General features: G+C 34.7%; 2 protein-coding genes across 2 annotated transcripts in view; both read left to right on the forward strand.

The window, feature by feature from the left end:
• LOC149933347 (activating signal cointegrator 1 complex subunit 3-like) overlaps positions 1-6114 on the forward strand; it is a 125711-nt gene extending 119597 nt beyond the window's left edge. Inside the window, exons 31-35 of the mRNA XM_090156298.1 lie at positions 107-427; positions 552-693; positions 4336-4447; positions 4546-4772; positions 5891-6114. Coding sequence (XP_090012424.1) covers positions 107-427; positions 552-693; positions 4336-4447; positions 4546-4772; positions 5891-6058 — 970 coding nt within the window. The 3' untranslated portion in view covers positions 6059-6114. The remainder of the gene's footprint in view (positions 1-106; positions 428-551; positions 694-4335; positions 4448-4545; positions 4773-5890) is intronic.
• A 2503-nt stretch (positions 6115-8617) lies between these two features.
• LOC149933348 (uncharacterized) lies at positions 8618-15382 on the forward strand. The gene is made up of 10 exons (XM_090155977.1): positions 8618-9347; positions 10025-10069; positions 12587-12776; positions 12963-13109; positions 13179-13274; positions 13331-13963; positions 14033-14140; positions 14280-14488; positions 14622-14781; positions 15155-15382. The coding sequence occupies exons 3-10, from the start codon at positions 12587-12589 to the stop codon at positions 15328-15330; spliced, it is 1719 nt and encodes a 572-aa protein (XP_090012103.1). The 5' UTR covers positions 8618-9347; positions 10025-10069; the 3' UTR covers positions 15331-15382.
• The last annotated feature ends 1154 nt before the right edge of the window (positions 15383-16536 follow it).

The following is a 16536-nucleotide window of genomic DNA, read 5'->3' on the forward strand; positions in this document are numbered from 1 at the left end:
GAAAGTACAAAATTTATTAATCTGGTGGCTTTGACAAAACAAGTTTAAATATTATTTTTATGCATTGCGATGTTACTATTTCTTATTACTCTGACATTATTTTTAGTGAACTTGCAAAGACTTGTCCTCTGGAAGTGAATAATAATACATTGGACAATCCTCATACAAAAGCTCACCTTCTATTGCAAGCACATTTTAGCCATCTGAGTCTACCATCCACTGATTACTATACAGACCTTAAATCAGTTCTTGATCAAGCGGTTCGTATTATACAAGCTATGATTGATATTTGTGCGGATCAAGGCTGGCTAGGAACAACATTAAGGTGCATGGAATTACTTCAAATGATTATTCAAGCCAGGTGGTATGGTAACAATGCTATTTTGACGTTGCCCCATCTTGAAGATATCCATTTAGGACCTTTAAGGTAAGAAATAATGTATGGCAGAAAATTTGACTATACCAAGCAGTGGCGTAGTTCAGATCTGCCCACCCGGACGAAACTCTTAATTAATAAGGTATGGTTTTCTTAAAATCAAATTAATTTTCAGGTCCTTAAAGTATAATTCTTCCAAAAATATTGGACAGCCATGTGTTTCTCTTCCTGAATTGATTGCAGCTGTTTGCTCTAAAGGCTATCAATCCTTAGCCCACGTTCTTCATGGCTATTTAGAAAATAATCAAATAGAACAGGTATGAAATTTCATTTTATTTACCTGTCTTAATTAATTGTATGGTACCGGATTTCTTTTGCATTATCTACATAAAAACCATTAGATCATTAGCGCGAAGTACCTTTCCCCCTTTCCTCCTGAACCCACAAATAAATAAGACAATTGGCCACATTTTACGCTCTCTCTCCTCGCGCTGCGCTGCCTCGCCTGTCTCAGCGCGTTTGCCCCTGCGAGTATACCGTATTGCTCCAACACACAATGAATTAATTAATTTTTATTTGCCAAATTCCTTTTCGAACAGGAAGGAGCAAAGCTCACAGGCTATAATTATATTACAGGTTATAAATATATATATTTATGTTGGAACATACAGGGTGTCTCAATTTGCTCGATCAGGCCATTTTTCTCAAAATGTATTAATGATCGGGTTCTGAAATTTTCAGGGTTTATTTGTTAGGCATGGAAGGCTTTGGTTACTAAATTTCAGAAAAATCGGACGATTTTGTGCCGTTTTGGAAAATTTATTTTTTTCACCGGTAGGTGTCACGCAAAATGTTTCAATAGAAAATTTGTAGGGCATAGTCGAAAGTGTAAAAATAATTTTGGTTCGGTTGAAAAAGACCTATTTTTCACTGAGTTTGGAGGTCGGGGGAAAAAACAAGTTGTACTAGCAGGCAATAGCCTTTAACGTAAACAATCGTACATAATCACAACACACATGTACATTTATTTTAGGGAACTTATGCTTTCAGCTATGTAGTTAATAATCAGATCTGCAAAAAGTTATTGTTAAAGAAAATTATTACGTTCAACACCTAATTAGACAAAGTAGACAAAGACCGCGTCTTCCATTTCGACGTGGTTACGAGTAAGATCACCAAACAAAGATTTGTAGACCAAAAATTACGCTTATTTTTCTTTTGTTTGTTTTTAACGTGAAATATCAATTGTCCGAGTAGTATTTAAAGCGTTTACATTTCAAAGTTAAAACATTATCTCAGCTTGGCCGATTGTTGTCCAGAATGCCTCTTTACACTCGAGATCAGCGCGCTCATATGCTAGAATTATTTTACGGAGAGGGTCGTCGTAATGCTACTCCAGTAAGTCAGTTATTTAGACGAAGATTTCCCAATTGCAGACCAAGTCATACGACGGTTCTTAGAGTGGTCCGCGACTTCGACAACTGGGGTAATATCAATCCGAGGTTTCGTGGTCGTGGTCTCCAGGACATCGACATGGAAAACACCATACTTGCCTACTTCGTCGCCTATCCTCGAGCGAGCGTCAGGACTGCCAGCTTTGACTTAGGGTTGGATCGAAACTACGTTTGGAGAACACTCAAAAGACACCATTTTCATCCTTATCGAGCGACACTTCACCAAGGACTGCATGACGGTGATAGACAGCGCCGACTCGACTTCTGCAATTGGTTTTGCCTCATGGCTGACGCACACCAGGATTTTCACGATCAACTACTGATGTCTGACGAATGTTCATTCGGAAGAGATGGGCCTTTCAACCGTCAAAACCAACATATGTGGGACTACGAGAATCCACACTGGGGATTTCCTCACCGCCACCAAGTGCAGTTTCGCTTAAATATGTGGGCTGGTCTGTTAGGTGACAGAATTATTGGCCCGTTCTTCCTGTCAAATCGTCTGAACGGTCAAAACTACTTGGAGTTCCTTCAAAATGAAATATCCAACGTGTTGGACGACATTCCTCTGGCCGAGTACAGACGCATCTGGTTCCAGCAAGATGGGGCGCCACCTCACCAATATCGTGACGTGGTTGCATATCTAAACGACGAGTTTCGTGGAAGATGGATCGGAAGAACTGGTCCTGTTCGTTGGCCTGCAAGATCCCCTGATCTAACACCACTCGACTTTTTTCTTTGGGGATTCGTAAAGGACTACGTATACCAAACACCTGTGACGAGCGTTGAAGATTATCGACAAAGAATCATCGAAGCATGTCGCCGGGTGACTCCAGAAATGGTTTGGGGAGCATTTCGCAATATGCAACATCGTGCATATTTGTGGCATTTTTTAAAACATTTTGTAGAAGTCATTAAAAACATTTGTCACTTGGGCTAATTATTATTTGTTTATTTTTCGAAATCTTATAACTGAAATGCATGTTACCTACAATTCGTTAAAGGCTATTGCCTGCTAGTACAACTTGTTTTTCCCCCCGACCTCCAAACTCAATGAAAAATAGGTCTTTTTCAACCGAACCAAAATTATGTTTACACTTTCGACTATTGAAACATTTTGCGTGACACCTACCGGTGAAAAAATAAATTTTCCAAAACGGCACAAAAACGTTCGATTTTTCTGAAATTTAGTATCCAAAGCCTTCCATACCTAACAAATAAACTCTGAAAATGTCAGAACCCTAGCATAAATACATTTTGAGAAAAATGGCCTGATCGAGCAAATTGAGACACCCTGTATATTGAAATTGTTAAAAAGAAATTATGTATATTATATATACAAATGTTTCTATATAGCGGTTTATTGTTTAGTTAGCTGGCCCGCTTGATGTCATTTCTTTTAAACCACCACCGCTTCAGGAGGTACTTCATTCGTGTTTTCAATTACATGGCGATCTCCCACATTGTCGAAGGCAAATAGGGTCACTATGGGTAACAAATTATGTTCGACAACTTGAGCGCTAGACATTCACGAACGATATGGCACAGGTCTTCGTTAGGTTCCCCACATAAGAGGCACGCTGAGTCATTTCCAAAGATTTCATGGAGGCGTTTTCCAGTCGGTAGAGCTCCACAACGCGCTTGGAAAAATAAGCGACCGCCGACGCTATTTGAGTATAAGTTTTCTATCGCTAGAGCCTCTTTGCGCGAGTACATTACGAGACTTTGGTGTTTCGCCAGTTCGGATTTCCAATCTAATTGCTTTCTAATACCCCCCTTCGCCACCTTTCCTCGCCACTCTTTCTCCGACTTCGTTTCAAGGGTCCGCGCAGCACCCGGTATATAGAGATAACGTTTGCATTCGTCTTATTTTAACGCGTCACTTACGCGAATGTTTTAGGAAACCAATAATGTGCCGCCCGGAATTGATGGACGTTTAAGGGGAAGAGGCAGGTTCTGGTCCTAAAGCTGGAACGGGATAGAAGTTAAAAAACGACGGAATATAAACGTTATCTCTACATACAAGGTGGTTTCATTTGATCGCCCCAGTCATTTTGCTCAAAAACTATATTACCTGGAAATGTGAAATTTTCAGGATATACACTATCGGGGAAGGTCATTTTGTATGTAAATCTCAGCAAAACACTTTCGGGATAAATTTTTATCTCAATTATTTTGCTACCTAGCGTTAAAAAAAATCCAAAACCGTGAAAAATGTTACGATTTTGCTGAAATTTACAAATAACAACGACCTTCCCCGATAGTGTACATCCTGAAAATTTCTAGGCAATAAAGTTTTTAGCAAAATGCCTTTAGTGATCAAATTAAAACTGTGAATAAATAGATCCATTCTTAGTGACTTCAAGAACTTGTGTTAACAATTGATTGACATGGTAATAACTATTTTTGTTTTATAGTCTTAAAAAAGGTTATAATTGCTTATAACAATAATTTTTAAAACCATAATATTTTACCATAATAAAAATAATAACTTATTTGCTATAGATATATCAGACACTGACTGCATTACCGCTCATAGATGTTGAGGTCTCAATTAAAGGGTGGTGGAATAATGACAGTGACCAAAAAACAAAAAGGATACGTACAGGGCCATCAGGTAACTAAATGGTTCATTAATTTATGTACTTTTTTTAATTTATAAAAAAAAAATACCTTTTAAAATTTGTGACAATGACACTTTAATTCTGTTTGTAGATAAAGTTCTAAACGATGATTCTTGGTTGGCAGTTCATGCTGATCAGGAGTATGTTCTATGTATTTCCATCAGGAGATTCAAGAAAACAAAGAAAAATGATACAAAAGCAATTGCTCCAAGATTTCCCAAACAGAAAGATGAAGGATGGTTTATTGTATTGGGCAATAAGAAAGAGCTTGTTGCAATGAAGAGAGTAGGATGTGTTAAAGGAAAATCTTCACAACAGGTTAATTATTTATTTAAATCATAGTTTAGTATTTATGGGCCAAATTGCAGCCTATAAATAAATTTACCAATTCTACACATCAGAGATGTTAGTGAATGCTTAAATAATTTATAATACAAAAGATTTTTCCGATAGCTTTACCAATTCTAACCATCAGAGATGTCAGAACTATTTACTGAACGTTTAAATCATCATTTATAACTTAAAAGATTTTTTCCCATAGCTGCACAATTAATTAATGTAGCATTGTTACTCACAATAGGTAATGACTCCTACCAATTTACAACCGCTGAAATTAGTTGTGAAAACCTGGGAACCATTTCTCTATTTTTCAAGTTTATTTGCCTAGAAAATGACACGAATGTCCATCACACCAGACGAAAATAATACATTATATACAGAGATAAAGAACAAATTTTATTTTACTATTGTGGCAGGGGCTAGCCAAAACCGTCCCACGCGGTCTAAATTCCCCTGTGTCGCTGTTAAAAGGGCCTCAAGTATGTAGCAATGCAGGTTATAAATGTAGCTTATTGTATCATTGTAATCATTGTATATTTCAATAACGTATTGGGTATTCTACAGTAAGTTCACACTCGAGACATTACACTTTCAAAAATGTATGTGCTTATCAATCAAAAATTATTTAAGTTTTTGTGAGACCAAGAATGTATTTATTTATACTCAGGGAGAATGAATATGTCGAGATCATTTTTAGCATTTCTACAATTCCACCCGTTGGGGCCCCCCGGTATGCTCCTCCGCTTTAATAAAATCAAATAATACTGCAATCTCATTGGTTCTTAAAAATTACGTTTTTCGACGCGATTAACGCTGCTGCGAGGACGCAAAAAAATAAGACCGCCTCCTCCCCCCCCTTAGCGTGACGGCGTTAGGGCCTCAACGTGTCCGTCGATAGTCTCGACATATTCATTCTCCCTGAATATAAATAAATACATTCTTGGTGAGACACTTCGTAACCAATGCGTATTTAAGAAGAAACTTTGACCTCTAATAAAGAGAAAAAAGGCATGTCGTCAAGACTACCAATGAATTAAAAGGCGCTGTCTGTTTAGATGTCCTCTTAATTCGCAGTTTTATTTTTACTTTTTTTTTAGTTGGTATTTTTCTCCCCTGAGATACCTGGTCGCTACGTATACACACTGTACTTCATGAGTGACTCATACCTGGGGTTGGACCAACAATATGATTTACATTTAGATATCACGGAACAGAACTTAGCTTCTCAAATAAACTCCGAAGTCGTACCGGATGATGAAAATTAATGTAATAATAATAATTATACATGTAAAAAGTATATTTTATTAAATTATTGAAAATGCGTGTTATTTTTTATTAATGCTATAGTATAACATAATAAAAATAAGTATGACAGTTCCTATTCTTTAATGATTATTACCTTACAGAACCTTTTCCCCCACACAGATTATTTAACTTTAGGAGGTTGGATTATAAAAGGTTTCAGATTTCTGAATTATTTTTAATATTCGAGGAATTGTTTTTGAGATAATATACATTGAAAAAATTAAGAACATGGTGAAAATGGTCTTGACCCCTAAACTAGGCTAGATATATCTTTGAGGAATAGTCCGAAATTAGTATTTCAAAACTGGATTTAAATTTTTTTTACGCTTTCCAAAATTTGAGTCTTTAACCCTTCACCTTCAAATTACAGTTAAAATGATTTTAACTTTAACCCTATTTTGTAAAACTCCTTTCTGTTAAAATCACTTTTTTATCAATCTGCTAATTATGACCTTAAGCCTGGAAACCGGTAGGAGCATCAAACGGAGACCAGCTCAGCTAGCTTAGAACAATATGTTGAAATTTAAGAAAACGGTAATTTTTTACACTAGGTCATTCCGGGTGATTTAGCTAAGAGACTGCGCATCATAAGGAAATTTTAAAACTTCCTTCCCATTCCTGACAATTCAAACATTCTAGTAATTTTACGCAAATTTTCAGTTCTAAATCATTAAATTAAGAGATAAAATTAAAAAAGGTCACCTGAGCTTGGACTAATTTAGATAGGGAAGTTTCGGTGCAATTGAATTTCTTTAACAAGCGCGAAACACTTCTTCCTATTCCCTACCGGGAAATGTCGTAACAGCGACTGCGTAAGTGCGAAGGTATCATAAGGAGCGGTCATGTTTAAAAAACCGTAGACGCCAATGTAGCTTATATTTTTTAAAACTGGTCGCCTATTGTGATACCTTCGGACATGCGCCGAGTGAGCTACAGATTTTGTAGTCAGGAGAGGGATCGTATGAAGTGTGAAAATGTCTATATATGTAGTCCGAGGCCTTGGCCTCTCGTATCTCACCGTAGATCGTGGTTGAGGAAAGGCGAAAGTGGGGTTAGTTGTAGAGACAAGTTCAAGGCTTGAGACGTTGGAGATACGATGAGGCTACTACGATCGTCTACGAGATGTCGTGGTGGTGATATGCCATTAGATGTCTTCGCCGATGTATCCAAAACTACTCGAAATTTTGTCTTAGTACTTGATTCCTTGAAGACCGCATGAGGTTCCAAGTTTCTCGGCGTCGTTCGGATCTCACTACAGCGCTGACTAGAAATAACACCGTTCAGTAACTTCCTACGTCACTATGACGATAAGCGCTCATCAAGCAAACATAAAGTAAAAACCGATTTTCCCCAGATTTGCATTACCGAACGTACCCCTTATAACACCCGGCGATGCATGCCCAGCGGTACGTGTTAAGTGGAACGAACTTAAAGGCATGCGTCTCGCACAGTCATTAAATAGACGCGGGAAATATATTTTTTGAAAGCTGGGAGCAACGCTAAAAATCTACTCAAAATAGTCAATGTTTTGATTTTTTCGTTATTCTTGATTCAAATAAACGCTCCGTTAAAAATTAATGTAATCGCCGTAATATTTAAACGATTTTGATTTAATTTAGTTTTTTTCTTTGTTGGTTATTTTTTCTAAATCAACTGTCATCTTGTAAAATGACGTATTCATTTAAAATTGTCGAATTTTCTGGACAATTACGCTACTAAATGCTTGTTACTTTAACAGAGGCAGTTAAGAGAACTTAAAGGAAAACAAGCAGAATAAGTACTAGGTCTTAAAAGGTAATCCTGTGAATGTTTAATAGGTTCCACCGGATGGGAGAAGGAAATAAGGAATACACGAGAAATAATTTGTAGCTAGCCAATGGAGGAAAACTCTGAACGCTCAAAACATTTAATTAAGTCACAAGCAAAATAAGTAAATTAAAAATAAAACTTGTTACGTATTTATAAGTGTTGAAACTGAAAAAAATTGAAACACAGTCTACTATGATATCACAAAAGCCGGAATATATATATTCGACAACGACTTGAGCGGAGCACGCTCCAAGCAAATCTGAGTAATACGCTCCAGATGATCAGATATTATAGAATAAGTGATTCCATAGAATAATTTAGTTAATTTTTATTAATTTTGGTGGAAAGGTCACTGAAGCAGCAGAAGAGAAAATTGGTTAAGCCCTAAGTCTGCGTCGGTCGGGAAAACGAGGAATAACTAATTTAAGCGACAGTGGTTATCAGTTGGCTTAAAAATAATGTCGATGACTTTCCCTAACGTAGGAAATCGCAATGATATATATTTCTCAAACCACGTATCGTATCGGTTGGGATAACGAGTACGGTTTGAAAATTAGTCATAGCCCTTGCTGAAAGATTTTAATTCATTAAGGCGGGGAAAGATGGTGACACAATGCAAGTCGTGGCCTTTCGTAGCGTGAATGAAAACCGAGAGAGGGGAGACATTCGAATTCAGAATGGAAACCCTTTGCCCTAGTAGCACAGGCCTGTTGGCTCGGAGCTGGGTCAGAGGCGCAGATATGGCAAACTGCCGAGAGTTGGAAAAGTGTCGAATACCGGCTCGAAGCCGACACATGACTGTGGGATTAGTGTTGGGGCAGCGTCACATTTTTTGTAGGTCGGCAAAATGCCACATAACTGCATTGAACCTGCAGTTTAAAATTTACTATTTACTTTTCTTTAACTTTGAAATTTAAAGGTTTTGAATTACACTATAAACTTATAATATATTTTTACTTGCGCTAAATTCCTTTTAAATAAATATAAAAAATTTAATTTGAGAAAAATATATTATTTCGCTGCTAAATCGTCGAGGGATAGGTATGTCTGCCCCATTGTGTTTTTGCTATTTTATTTCGGAATTCCGCGGTATACAATTGTATTGTGAAAATTTTCACTCGCGAGTTGTTGTTTTTACGAAGTGTTTTTATAAATTTATAATCTCAACTAATTAATATGTTTTTTTAATTTTTAAAAAGACTAAACTATTGAAATGAAATCGCGGAATTTCCAAAATTTCGGCGGTTTTTACACTTGACTTCGGCGCGATATTCTTTTCAAAAGCCGGTAACCCTGCACAGCAAAGCGAGAAAGAAACAAAAGACGTAGTCAGCCGCGGCCAGCGTGTTCTTTGTTGGTGGTAAGAAGGTTTACGGTTGTAAATTCAACTTTATCTACCAATTAAGGTTTTCAAAAGACGGAAGACTTCAATATCTAATGGTAAGTTGTATTAACACAATTCCTAAAATCTATTTAAAAATTAAAATACGTAAAAGACAGGAAAAATTGCTCACTAAAATCTATGTTTAAGCCTTGGCTTTGAAAGAATAACGGCAATGTTTTCTTTAGCATATAATAAAGAGTGAGGTTTTATATATGGTTTTAGGTGGAATTTCAATAGCAATAGTAGCACTGAGAGCCAAATTTAGTTAAATTAAAGTTAATTTGAAATTTTTATAAAAATAGATTGGTACCATTAAAAGAAATTCATTAAATTTTCATTTCAAATATAAATTAATTTTAAATTCAAAAATTTCGTTATATTTTTATTTTTAAATAAAAATTTCATTAGATTTGAATCATTTTTAAATAAAGCTTTTAAATAAAATTATTTTTCATTATTAAAATTGTTTAAAATTAAAATAAATTTAAATAAGTTTCATTGTATAAAAATTAATTTCAAATATACACTTCATTCATTAAATTAAATTTTAAATATTATATTATAGTAAATATTAATTTCATTAAATTAAATTGAAATTAATTTTTATTTAAAAACCTAAGGTTCCGTTATATTTAATACAAATCGCATAACCATTTCACTTAAAAAATAGCATATTAATTATAGACTAGGTATTTTGTGACCAAATTACTTATCTTAAATATTTTATTTACAGATCTCAAGACATTTATCATTCAGAATAAATTCTTAAATTTCAAAGGTACTGTTTTTTATACATGTACGTGTGTGGGCTAAAATTACCATTATTTGTTTTGAATACTCAATTCTTGCAAGTTTTTCCTAAAACTACGATGTTCTAATTTCTTTTTTTAAATGAATGGTGATAAAATTTCAAAACGATTGGGAATTACTTACGCGAAAGAAAAGTTAAGTAAACGTCATTTACGTAGAAAAAGGTCATGTTATAGAAAAACTGTAGAACAAAGTGTTTCATTTCTATCTAATGCTTACACTGAAGTTGATGACTCGTCTGACACTGAAAATGTTGATGTTTATATCAGCAAAGCAAATTCTTGCGTTTCTGATTCCGCTAATTGTACGGACATTTCTGATAGTTATCAATCATCAGTTGAGAGTTCATTAGAGAGTAGTTTTTCTAGTGATAGTACGATTTCTAGTAGTTTATCTGAAGTCTCTAGTGTTGAAAGTGTAAATGATTTAATTATGGATCTTCAAATCTGGATACTCAAACATAACGTAGACACAGTTAAAGTCAACGCCCTGTTACAAATTCTAAGGAAACATGGTCATCATGAATTACCTAAAGATTCGAGGACACTTTTGGGAACACCCAGACACACTAATGATATTAAAAGTGTTGCTGGTGGTGAATATTGGCACGTGGGTTTCGAAGCAGGGTTAACTGAATTTTTAGATTCTCATCCTGATTATAATGAGGTTATAAGATTTGCTACTAATATAGATGGTATTCCTTTATTCAAGAGCTCTCTCTCCTCTTTTTGGCCAATTTTGGTTGGTGTTTACAGTCTCAAAAAAGGAATAATTGGTGATGTATTCCCTGTTGGTGTTTTTTGTGGGGAGTCAAAACCAGGTTGTTTAGATGAATATCTAGACCTCTTCGTAAATGAAATAACTGATCTTAATGAAAATGGAATTAATTACGCTGGTAAAATTATTAAGTGTGCACTGGATGGTCCATTTATTTTAGACACTCCTGCTAAATCTTATGTTAAAAACACAAAAGGACATACTGGGTATCGCAGTTGCGACAAATGTAATATAGAAGGGTTTTATTACAATAAACGGATGACCTTTTTAAAAGAAGATTCAAAGGAGGAAATTATTCTCAGAACTAATGCCGATTTTCGAAATCAAAATGACGAAGAATATCATTTAGCTGGAAATCAATCTCCATTAACGAGATTGAATATGAATTTAGTGACCCAATTCCCATTAGATTATATGCATGTAGTTTGTCTCGGTGTTGTTAAGAGAGTTTTGAAAAGTTGGGTCAAAAAAGGAACATATGTTGTTCGACTTGGTGCCCAACAGATACAAGAATTTTCAAATAAACTAAAAACCTGCGTACAGTATATTCCAAATGACTTTGCTAGGAAGCCAAGATCTCTCAAGCATGTTGATCGATGGAAAGCCACCGAATTCAGGCAGTTTTTGCTTTACACTGGCCCAGTTTTAGCTGAAGGTATAGTAGCTGATGATGTATTAAATCACCTACGGTTATTGCACTGTGGTATATACATCCTCGCATCACCTGATTTAAGTATTTCATTACGTGATTACGCCGAAGAATTACTGAATTTGTTTGTGTCGTCTTCCCCAAACTTTTATGGGAAAGAATTTATTTCAATGAATGTTCATGCTTTAACACATTTAGCTAGGGATGTTCAGAATTTTGGACCATTAGATTCCTTCAGCGCTTTCCCATTTGAAAACCGTTTGCAGCTACTAAAAAAAACAATTCGTTCTCCAAACAAGCCTTTGCAGCAGCTGTTAAAAAGAGTAAATGAAAATAGAAAGGTTTCGATGAAGGGGAAAGTTAATAGAGCTATAGTTCTTAAAAAGCAATTTGTTGATAGAAGTCCTAATGTACCACCACATGTCACATCTTTCAAAAAGTTACAAACCCCTCAATATAGCTTAACTACAAGCCTCGCGGATAGTTGCATAAAGTTAAATACAACTGAAGTTATAAAGATAAGACATATATATCAAACCAAAGAAAAGGAGATAATGTTGGCAGGGAGTGTCTGTAAATTTCATGATGATATTTTTACTTATCCCTTACGTTCTTCGCAATTAGGTATGTTCGTGGCGAGAATTTCTAAAACAGTAAAACCTTATCCATTGAGTTCTTTTGAACGCAAATGTTTTCTTAATCCAGTTAAAAATGGTTCATTTTATACGGTTATACCCATGCTTCATCATTCCTGAAGTATTGTTTGGATTTAGAAAAATAAAATTAACTTTTAAGAAAGCCTGGGGAGGTATAGAGTTGATTTTAGAAACGATACTCGGCTGCTTTTAAAATGATAATTGTGTTTAGACAACCACGGAGCATGCATGTGGGTCTCTTTAAAGTTTAAAAATTTTAGATCTGTAACTATAGTGAATTGTTAATTTTACTTCATAAGCATTTCAATAATTCTTTAATATTTTTATATTAGTGAGATTTATTTTTAGTTGATTTTGGGTGCATGCATTTTTTATGAATTTTGTAATCTTTTTTTCTTTTTAGATGTATGTAATTTTTCACTTTGAAAATGACAACTCGGTTGAGGCCATGCCATTATCTTGGTGCCCAACAGAACGAGGCTGTTATTGGCCAAAATGCCGTTCTAGTTCGGAAAGAACTAAATGGATTAAAACAAATGTCAGTCCTCAATCAACTTGGCCACTATGCAAGGGAAAAATCATATATCGAACTGGTTAGTAGTATTGTTTAATAGTTCAACATTTTAAGCCAGTTTTATGTGGTGTAATGTATGTAGAAAATTTGTTGTAGTCTCAAAAGCTATCCTTTATTTTATAAATCGATATATTCGGCTGGCTTGAAACGTCTATAGTAATTCGCATATAGTTTGGAATTGGTTTAAAAAAATTGTTTGTTTTAGAATTATATATCAACGCTCATGCACATCTTGAAAAATCACAGTTCACTTCTGATTTAGCTAGCGAGGCTGAACTTGGTCGTGGAGGGGCTCGGCTTGCAAAAAAAAATTCTTTAACAAAAAAAAGAAAATATTCCTGCAGTGATAGTGGTAAATTTTTGTAAATTATACCGTAATATAGCTAAGTATTTTCTATAATATTATATTTTCAAAAATTAGAAGAAGAAAATTTTTCAAAATCTAGTCAAAAAAAACTCAATGGAAGGAAAGCCATTGCATTGCCAATGCCACCAATCGTTTCATTGAACAGTGCAGGTATGAACAATTTTTGTGTAATTTGAAGAAAAACTAAAAAAAAATTAATTCTACAGATGAAATTAGTGGTTTCACCGAAAGACCGAATTCTTCTGAACTGGATCTTCGCCACGAAAGGATTGCAACGGTGTCTGATGATAGTTGTTTCCAAATGTTAGACAAACACGTACATAGTAATATTCTATTAGATAAAACTAACGATTCTTCAATAGTAAACGTAAATAGTGATTTTGAAACAGTAAACAATCCATTAGAGAAAAACCACCGTGACGAAACATTAATGAATCACAAAAATAAAAATAGCTCTGACAAAACACCAAAGAATCAAAAAGATAACCAGTCTGAAAAATCATTAAAGAATTCCAAAGTTAAAAACCACTCTAATAAATCCGTAAACACACAAATAAATAATAGCTTTATTAAACGTAAAGGTCCAGAAATATATAAAAAACAAAACCAGAGCATTCCAGAGAATATGACTTTTTATGAAAAATTAAAAAACCAACCAGACCTGCTACCTTTGAGAACTTCTATTTCAACAAGAACAGAAGAATTTCCAAGTTCTACAACTATTCGATCTATTGACAACAACCGTAGTAGGGAGAGCCGAAGAAGCCGTAATGAATCTTCAAACTCAGTCTATTCATCAGTCTTCCCAACAGGGTCTTATGGAAGAAGCCTTTCACATGGTAATCAAATATAAACTGGTATTTTTATATACATAGAATACTTAGACAATGTTTGATTTAAATTTGCAGAAACACCACAAATGTCTGAGGGAAGGGATGAAAGATCAATTAATAAGCTCAATCCTCGTAAAACCTCAATTTACACTTCTTGGAATAGCCCAGTGCAATCTCGAATAGGTGAGACTTCATTGTGAATAGTTAAAAACCAAAGAACCTAAGTTATGACACAGGAATAATTATGAATAAATTATTCCAAATATATGAAATTACCACTACAAATTCCCTCCGTGAAACTAATTTCGCTTTTTTTGTGTAGATCAAAGTCCAGATAATTTTCAAAAACAAGTCTTGTTCATGCTAACAGATTTAAATGTAAAAATTAACTGGTTGATGGAAAATTCAAAAGGATCTCATTCACAGGAAAGAGAGGACGTTGAGGGTTTTCCTGATTTGCCACTAACCTCTATGGAGGATATGGAAATAGTCGAAGAACTTCTTCAAAACAAAGAGATCAGGAAAATAATTGTATTGTTTATTTTTTAAATTAATTATAACACACCTACAACTAGAAAGTACTTTGAAATGGTTATTACCAATTGTTACTAGTTTCTCACATGGATTTCTCTAAGAAATTTCTTAACAATTTTTGCTTTCTCAGGTTAAAAACTTTTCTTTATACGGCGGAAAATCTATGAAAGGCTGCTGTCAAAAACTTATGAGTAAAGTCTTGAGCAATGATCTGATCCTTCACTATAATTGGATAGGGGCCCATGATAAAAAGGCATTTGGAAAGCTTAAATTAAAAGACGCAATAATAGGTGAACTTTTTGAATTCAATTTATAACTCAATGTTTATTAACATAAAAAACTTAAATATGACACTAAATGCTTTTGTTCAAGATGGTTCGTCGCGAAGTGAACGCGTAATCTGAATTTACCCTTTTGGTTTAGCAAAATAACTGATAGGTTTACTTATTACGCATTAGCTACAAACCGAAAACGCAATTATGTCAAATAATAGTTTAAAATTTTAAGTCGTCAGTAGCAGTGATAAACGTTTTTATTGGCGAAACAGACTTAATTACCATTAAAAAGGCATTAGGAGTTTTGGAATTGTCATCCTTATGTTTCTTACGTAACTTAAGATTGCACTATCTATTGTAGCTAATTATATTAAATACATTATTCCAGCTGCAGTACAAAGGAAGTTTTCCTCCAACACAGAAGACGAAATTGAAAAGACAATTAAAAATTGGATTCGGGGTGCTGGGGATAGGAATGGTGGAAGGTCAAAGCGGGGGAAAAATGTTAACATACAACAAACGACTGACGGCTTTCAACAAACATCGGACTCTGAATCTGACTGAATTAATAAATAATAAGCACAAACCTACTGAATAAATCATTTTAATCTTCTAAGTATTTGATTCAAATTTTTTTATGTTCTTTATATATTTAATTCTGGTGGAAAATATCTAATAAAGTATTAAGTATAGCTAATATATACTGCTGGGTAGTAATCTGCAAAATGTCGGTAAAGTGGCTAATATTATGCTGGGTTAATTTCGGATAAGGGCCGGTAAAGTGGCTAGTATATTGCTGGGTAAATGTAGGATACGGCCTGGTAATGGCTAACATATAGTTCTGGATTGCTGGTAAAGCATTTAATTTCATGCTGGGTATGTATCGGGATAAGTAGCGAAATACTGTAGGTGGGGTGCATGGTCTGATGGTGGCCGTTACGCAGCTTATTGCTTTTGCCGCTTCCCCCCCAACAGTAAAACCATGTGTTGGCCAGGTAGGACATTTAGACTTAAAAAAGGAATGCCGCCCCAACACGGTTGGCCAACAGCCTTCCGACAGCTGTCGGCCCATCTTTTTTGTGCTACTAGGGTGTCTTTTAAGGCAACAGTGAAGAACAGCCCCCCCCCCCCCACTTTTTTCTTTTTTTTAGATGAAAGCGAGGGGGTAGCCACTCGCGTAATCAGGTGTACACAATAATCGTAATTCTAGAAAAAATTATAAAATAATCCGTGTAATCACAAAAATAATCCATAATCCGAAAAATATTCAGTCATCCTTTAATTTTTGGCGTAATCTTAAAAATTTTGGCAAAATCCCCAAAAAATTCGCGTAATCCCTTTAAATTTGGAAATAATCTTTGAACATTTTGCTATAATCCTTGGGTTTTTTTTGGTAATCTCTCGTTTTAAAAAATAACCTTAAATTTAAACAAAATGAAAAAATCTGTAATGGTTAAAAAAATTACATTTTTTAAAGAATCCTAAGCTTTTTAGTATAATCTGAAGATTTCGAACTTAATTAACGCCAATTTGTGAGTATCATTCACCGTTCAAAATACAAAAATTCAGAGTACGTTCTAGAAATCGCTAGAAATTCATCTTTTCAGATAGGTAATAATAAAAATACCATACGAAATCCGGAATTCGGAAAGACAAAATGGCAATTATCAACGAGGCGCATAATTTTTAAGTAAACTAGGATCGAGGATGCCCATTTTGTATATTTTTTCTAAACAAATAGTCCTAGGTTAAAAAAATACCATTTTCTTC

The sequence above is a fragment of the Leiobunum rupestre genome, chromosome 8 (genome assembly GCF_980474605.1).
Source record: "Leiobunum rupestre chromosome 8, qqLeiRupe1.1.hap1, whole genome shotgun sequence".
Classification (NCBI taxonomy): Eukaryota; Metazoa; Arthropoda; class Arachnida; order Opiliones; family Sclerosomatidae; genus Leiobunum; species Leiobunum rupestre.

Excerpts from the sequence above, each read along its gene's own strand:
- LOC149933348 (XM_090155977.1), top strand. The coding sequence starts at position 12,587 with ATGTATGTAATTTTTCACTTTGAAAATGACAACTCGGTTGAGGCCATG. Across the intron at positions 14,489-14,621 it reads AAGAGATCAGGAAAATAATT|GTTAAAAACTTTTCTTTATA; the intron begins GTATTGTTTATT and ends TTGCTTTCTCAG. Across the intron at positions 14,782-15,154 it reads ATTAAAAGACGCAATAATAG|CTGCAGTACAAAGGAAGTTT; the intron begins GTGAACTTTTTG and ends ACATTATTCCAG.